General features: G+C 39.9%; 1 protein-coding gene across 1 annotated transcript in view; it reads right to left on the bottom strand.

Moving 5' to 3' along the window:
• Positions 1 to 3,815: 3,815 nt before the first annotated feature.
• Positions 3,816 to 7,510, bottom strand: part of LOC311057459 (uncharacterized protein) — a 66,333-nt gene continuing 62,638 nt past the window's right edge. Inside the window, exons 32-34 of the mRNA XM_084074416.1 lie at positions 5,199 to 5,264; positions 4,475 to 4,534; positions 3,816 to 4,378 (exon numbers count right to left, since the gene is read on the bottom strand). Of these exons, the coding sequence (XP_083930542.1) occupies positions 4,151 to 4,378; positions 4,475 to 4,534; positions 5,199 to 5,264 (354 nt within the window). The 3' untranslated portion in view covers positions 3,816 to 4,150. The remainder of the gene's footprint in view (positions 4,379 to 4,474; positions 4,535 to 5,198; positions 5,265 to 7,510) is intronic.

The following is a 7,510-nucleotide window of genomic DNA, read 5'->3' on the forward strand; positions in this document are numbered from 1 at the left end:
TAGCTGCGGTACGGGCCCTCTTTCTTCAGTGTATCATCATCATCATCATCAGATGTCGTCCAGCTCGATATCTCGCAGCCACGCCCTCGTCTCTGGTCGCCACATCAAAGAGGCCGGCCTCCGATGGTGGTCTATTACCCAAGACCCACCATCTCCGGTTTACTTCTCGTATCTGCGTGAAGTGGGCGGACGCCTTTTTAGGAGACAGGACGTAGGTTGGAGTCTATTGATTCCAATGGAAGAGTGAACGTGAACACAGCTTCTGAACTATTCTTTAGCTCCATGGTTACTGAGCTAAATATTGGACCCGATCTTCACAAGCCACACAATATCCCCAACATTTTGACACTAAAATGGCTTTATTCAGAGAGACATCAGAATCAACTTCATTATCAACATTTCTCTGACCCTGCAATACACTCTCGCGGGATCTAGCACCAGTCAACATAGATCTATAGCACCAGTCAACATAGATCTATAGCACCAGTCAACATAGATCTAGCACCAGTCAACATAGATCTATAGCACCAGTCAACATAGATCTATAGCACCAGTCAACATAGATCTAGCACCAGTCAACAGAGATCTAGCACCAGTCAACAGAGGATCATTGGACGTTCGCGAGGTTTTCCATCAGACGCCCGGCACCCAGGGGTGCAAATGGACCACTAGGAGATCTGTAACTCAGAGAGCGTACAAATGGAACCAAACGCACCCTTACGGATCCGTTTGGTTCCATTTGAACGCTCTCTGAGTTAAATGGACTCGATGAGGATTTGAGGAAGTGTAGATTGGCGTCCCCGCGACTACATCTCAAATGTTGGTCCATGGATTCATGCATATTGAACAGGAGGCTCCTTGAAATAAATAAAAAAGGTTAGAATCAAAGTTGTTCCATCGTTTTTCTGTTGACAAAACGCCAGAAATCACCCCGACAACAGCTTTGGCCCTGACATACAACAAGCTCTTGAATGATCACCAGATTAGTCTTCACAATGTCTTTGGTTTGTGCTCAGCTTGTCTTTTTTTCCCACTAATAATAATTAATGATTGTCTTATTTTTATTTCCACTACATTACATTCAGTATTATTGTTTTTATCTGTGTCCCACCAATCAATGTTTTTGTTTGTTCATGGTCAACTTGATCTGAAAGAAATCAAAATGTAATACATTGGCTTGAACTGCCACTGACAATCCTATGCTCACTAATACTATGGCATCGCGATGGTAACACCTTCTGCAGTGCTATTTGTTTTACATATCTGAATTCATTGTTTCCACAAAGTTGAATTTAGTCTCCAGCTGTTTCCTTCAAAAACAGCTGCTACTGCTGCTACTACTACAGTACACGTTTTGTCCATATTATAAAACATTAAATAATGTATCAGTCACATTTAGCAGATTCTATTCCAATCGGCTACGGCTGCCTTCCACATTTTGCCTGGCCCTGGGTTAGGCAACCCGGCCTGGCGGGGGGGTTCTGTGCTCAGGGGAGCGCACATTTCTACTGGAATAATACTGAACTATGTCATAAAAGAGTGGTTAGAACAGCTCAAAACAGGTGTTATAACTTCTGAAATCAATTTCACTACAATAGATTGGACATGAAGGACCTCTAGTGGTAGCATCAAGTAATGACACACATTAAAGCAGAGCTGTAAAAAAAAAGAAAAAAAGAAATGTGGCTTTTATTCAACTTTATACAAAAAACACTGGCTTTTCAAAACAAACTGTAACATTTGGTTTCATATACTTTATACAGTAACAAATACACTGGCTTCTCAGAACTAAATGTAACATTGGTTTCACTGGTTTCATTAAAATACAAATCGTATGTCGGGTGGATGCTCATGCGTCCAAAACCGTTACTTTTCAGGATTCAAATACAAAAGCATCAAAACTAGCAGATCTACAAGCTCGAAACACGTTTCGAGCTTGTAGATCTGCTAGTTTTGATGCTTTTGAATCCTGAAAAGAAACAGTGTTGGTGCGATGCGATTTCCAAACCGACAGAGACGATGAGAAGATTGAAATGACTGGTTATGAAGCATCGTTTTCTCAAATCAGAATTAAAGCTGGTTTTACCAATTGTAAACATTTTAAACCCTTAAAACGCACCAATGTAAATACATTATACTGTATAAAACAATAAATATATCTCTTTCAAAGAGGATTAAGCTAATTAGTATTATAATGCATCATGTGACACGATATACGTTTCTACTCCTGAGAAGCTGCTCTGATGGAAATACAAGGTTCAAGTTTGCAGTGCAACGAACGCGTCATAACGTAACCCTAAACTCCTTCATAACCTGACCATAACCCTCTGGTTAATAATGAACATTATATAAAACATTAAATAAACAATAAACTCCTTCATAACCTGACCATAACCCTCTGGTTAATAATGAACATAATATATAACATTAAATAAACAATAAACTCCTTCATAACCTGACCATAACCCTCTGGTTAATAATGAACATTATATAAAACATTAAATAAACAATAAACTCCTTCATAACCTGACCATAACCCTCTGGTTAATAATGAACATTATATAAAACATTAAATAAACAATAAACTCCTTCATAACCTGACCATAACTCTTTGATTAATAATGAACATTATATAAAACATGACATAAACAATAAACTCCTTCATAACCTGACCATAACTCTTTGGTTATAAACAGGTAGCATCAATAAACTCTTCTAACCCATTAAGACAGCTAGGAAAGCATCTGTCACTTTAGATTTTAACCACTTTAACCATTATCTTATATTTTGGGATATTTAATTTAAATCATGAAAATGTGGGGAAAATCTTTGAATAATATGTTTTCTTTAAAGCAAACATTTTAACTCAAATCTTTGCTTCTGGGGGATTCTACAAATGTCTTCTAAATCCTAACAGTTTTTGTTTTAAAAACTTGCTATAATATCAGGTTCTCAAACTTTTTCATCCCCCAAAATATGGAGAACCCTGAATGACATTGTTACGTATAGAACCTTAATCCCCCCAAACATAACGTCACCAGGACAGTTCAGCCCATTAAGACCTGAAGCCGATTCTACATAAATCTCCTAAATCTCAACTGTATTCTAAAAAACATATGTTTCTATATCAGTGATGCTCAATCTTTTTAATGTCAAGGACCCCCAAAATTATATGTATTAGGTCGCGGACCCCCAATCTCAAATATTTTGTTCCAAGGACCCCCCAGAAACAAAGATTTGAGTTACAAATGTTTGCTTTAAATATATAAATATTCAAAGGTTTGCACACATTTTCATGATTTAAAAAAAAATAGCAGATCTACAAGCTCATAGCGCGGCACTCGGTGCCGCGCTATGAGCTTGTATATCTGCTATTTTTGAATAGCCTAAAGTGTAAAATAATGCTTTTTAGCTCAAATCTAAAAATGACACAGTTCCAGGTCGTAATGGTTTAGAGAATATCCATTAGAACTGATTGAGACTAACTTTGACATTTAAAACCATATAAAATAATTGTATGAGTGATAATAATAAATGACCAATATTATCAACATATTCTGCGGGCAGCCCTGGACTGGTGTCCCGGCACCCTTGGGCAGGGGCTGTCGAGGACCCCCAAATTGACATATATTTGGCCACGGACCCCCATCTGAGGAGGTTAGGGACCGCCAGAAGATAAGATTTATGTCAACCCACGCCCCAAAAAATATATTTTTCAATTAAAAAATAGCAGATCTACAAGCTTGCAGATCTGTGAGCTTGTAGATCTGCTATTTTTTAATACAAGCTACTTTTTAATAATAATGTTTTAATACAAGCTCGCAGATCTGTGAGCTTGTAGATCTGCTATTTTTTAATACAAGCTACTTTTTAATAATAATGTTTTAATACAAGCTCGCAGATCTGTGAGCTTGTAGATCTACTATTTTTAAATAGCCAACATATAAATGGATAAAAGTGGTTAAAATGTTTGTGATGCTCTGTTAACGAATTTTGCTGGGGACCCCCTAGGACCCCTGGGGGTCCCCGGACCCCACTGTGAGAACCTCTGTCCTATGGGCCCCCTAGGGTGCCACAGCACCCACAATGCTTTGACCACTCACAGGAAGTGGTTTCAACTAGTGTGTACCTGACACGCTCCGAGGCCTTTTCATTGGCTCAAAGACAACCTAAACTCCTCCTCCCTCAGGCTCTTGTCCAACCGCTGCGTCTCGGACTCCAGCACCGAGGGGATGATTGGCTGCTGGGAGACCAGAGCCAGCGAATGGTTGAGGTCGTTCCGCAGCGACAGCAGCCATTGGCTGTTCTGGGAGGAGCGCTGGATGAACTCCGCCTTCTCCCGCTCGTCCAGAGCTCTGGAGAGACGCAGGCGATCCACCTGAGACAAGAGAAGAAGAGTGAGTCATCCATTCATCCATCCCATCCTCCCTCCCTCCCTCCCTCCATCCATCCATCACTCCATCCATCCTCCTACCAGTTCTTCCAGTTGTTGGTTTCTAGATGTGAGTCGTTGTAGTTCTTCTGGACCAACAGCCTGTAGACACACAACAACAACATGAAACCACAAACCATCACAACCCTCTGGTCCTCAGGGTCTCCTAGCCTAGCTCCAGCCCCTTAATCCCTAGCCACGCCCATTGGTTATAAAGGTTCTTTTTTTTTTCTAAATTTTTATCCCACGATTTTGTAATCATATTTTTAACACCTAGTGCCAATTTTCTAAGTAATCCTGGGCACTACCTTCCCTCTGCCAACCTAGGGAGGCCAGGGCCGAGCTCATGCCTCTTTCTGTGCATGAGAGCCAACTGACCTTCTTGTCACCTGACAGGGGGGAGTTTCCCTGGTTGGACGTAGCGCGTGGAAGGAACACGTTATTCCAACCAGTTCCTTTCCCCTCCATCAGGCGCCCCGGCTGACCAGGGGGAGGCAGTATAGTGACCAGGATTACTACATGTTTTTGTGAGGGTATTAACTACCCTAGGAGACACGGGAAGAACATGCAAACTCCACACAGAGTGGGCCCTTTCACCAACCCCACCAAGGGTATGGGCGCCGATGACGCGGAGGAGAGAACACGCCCCCAGCGCCCACAGCGTCCCCGGCGGGAATCGAACCCAGGACCTTCTAGCTGTGAGGCGACAGCGCTACCGACTGCGTCACCGTGCCCCCTGGTTATAAAGGTTCATGTCTCTACTGACCAGAGGTGAGGAGCTGGACGCAGACGCACAGACGTGATGTTTCAGTGTTCTCCTCTCCTCCTCAACCTGGGACACACAGGGATAATTAACACAGTATTAACAGCATTATTATTATTATTATTATTATGATGTATTTGTGTAGCACTGTTCAGTGTAAATAAGGAGTATTTTAAGGTGTATTTTAAGGTGTATGTGTGTACTTGTCCAGGGTTGTGTAAGCTCAGCTGTATTGTTCACCCTTTATACTGACAGCTGTAGTACTGAGAAATGTCTGTCTGAATGTCGCACTGACAAGCCAGACCAATACATTCTAAAGTACTCTGATGATACAGTTTTGATTTCTCTTCTGGATAGTTCCAGTGATCCTGGACTGCACCAACACAGAGTAAATAAGGTGGTGGAATGGAGTGATAACAACGCTCTTATCATTAACACAAAAAAGACAGAAGAGATTGTTTTTGGTGCCCCACTAGAGATACACAGATCCCCTATTACTATTCATAGTGAACAGATCAACCAGGTATGCTCGTATACATACCTAGGAGTAGTAATAGACCACCTTTTGTCATGGAAAGACCAGATTGAATCAGTGGGTAAGAAGACAAAACAAAGAGTCTATTTCCTTCGCCGTCTGAGATCTTTTGGTGCTAGTAGACAGATTCTTCTTTTGTTTTTCACTTCTGTTATAATGAGTGTTCTGCAGTACTGTAGTACCACCTGGTATGGATGTCTGTCTGTAGCTTTAAAGTCACAACTGCTGCAACAAGTGAACATTTGTTCAAAGATTGTTGGACAACCACTTCAGAGGCTCTATACATCTACGTATGATAACAGTATGATAAGGTTGGCAAGGAATATCACTTCAAACACTAGCCATGCTTTGTATGGAGAATATAGGTTGCTGCCTTCAGGAAGGAGATACAGTGTTCCTACATACAATAAGGTCAAACTGAAGAGGTCCTTTGTCCATCAGACGACATTGAGGCTTAATCAGGAGTTATAAGCCAGGGGTAGGCTGAGTGGTGGACATTGCTCTTGTCTTTGCATGTCTTTATGTATGTATTTGTATTTTGTTGTTTTCTTGTGTCATGTCAAATGTGTGTACTGTTATATGTTGCATACATGGCTGTTTCTGGGTCGCAAGACAAATTTCAGTGCAAACTGACAATAAAGTATTATCGTATCGTATCGTATCGTGTTAATAAGGTGTATATTAGTGTACTTGTCTCAGTGTTAATAAGGTGTATATTAGTGTACTTGTCTCAGTGTTAATAAGGTGTATATTAGTGTACTTGTCTCAGTGTTAATAAGGTGTATATTAGTGTACTTGTCTCAGTGTTAATAAGGTGTATATTAGTGTACTTGTCTCAGTGTTAATAAGGTGTATATTCGTGTACTTGTCTCAGTGTTAATAAGGTGTATGTGTGTACTTGTCTCAGTGTTAATAAGGTGTATGTGTGTACTTGTCTCAGTGTTAATAAGGTGTATGTGTGTACTTGTCTCAGTGTTAATAAGGTGTATATTAGTGTACTTGTCTCAGTGTTAATAAGGTGTATGTGTGTACTTGTCTCAGTGTTAATAAGGTGTATGTGTGTACTTGTCTCAGTGTTAATAAGGTGTATATTAGTGTACTTGTCTCAGTGTTAATAAGGTGTATGTGTGTACTTGTCTCAGTGTTAATAAGGTGTATATTAGTGTACTTGTCTCAGTGTTAATAAGGTGTATGTGTGTACTTGTCTCAGTGTTAATAAGGTGTATGTGTGTACTTGTCTCAGTGTTAATAAGGTGTATATTAGTGTACTTGTCTCAGTGTTAATAAGGTGTATATTAGTGTACTTGTCTCAGTGTTAATAAGGTGTATGTGTGTACTTGTCTCAGTGTTAATAAGGTGTATATTAGTGTACTTGTCTCAGTGTTAATAAGGTGTATATTAGTGTACTTGTCTCAGTGTTAATAAGGTGTATATTAGTGTACTTGTCTCAGTGTTAATAAGGTGTATATTAGTGTACTTGTCTCAGTGTTAATAAGGTGTATATTAGTGTACTTGTCTCAGTGTTAATAAGGTGTATGTGTGTACTTGTCTCAGTGTTAATAAGGTGTATATTAGTGTACTTGTCTCAGTGTTAATAAGGTGTATATTAGTGTACTTGTCTCAGTGTTAATAAGGTGTATATTAGTGTACTTGTCTCAGTGGTAATAAGGTGTATATTAGTGTACTTGTCTCAGTGTTAATAAGATGTATATTAGTGTACTTGTCTCAGTAGTAATAAGGTGTATATTAGTGTACTTGTCTCAGTGTAAATAAGGTGTAT

This window comes from Gymnoscopelus microlampas (genome assembly GCF_963454915.1).
Source record: "Gymnoscopelus microlampas genome assembly, chromosome: 12".
Taxonomy (NCBI): domain Eukaryota; kingdom Metazoa; phylum Chordata; class Actinopteri; order Myctophiformes; family Myctophidae; genus Gymnoscopelus; species Gymnoscopelus microlampas.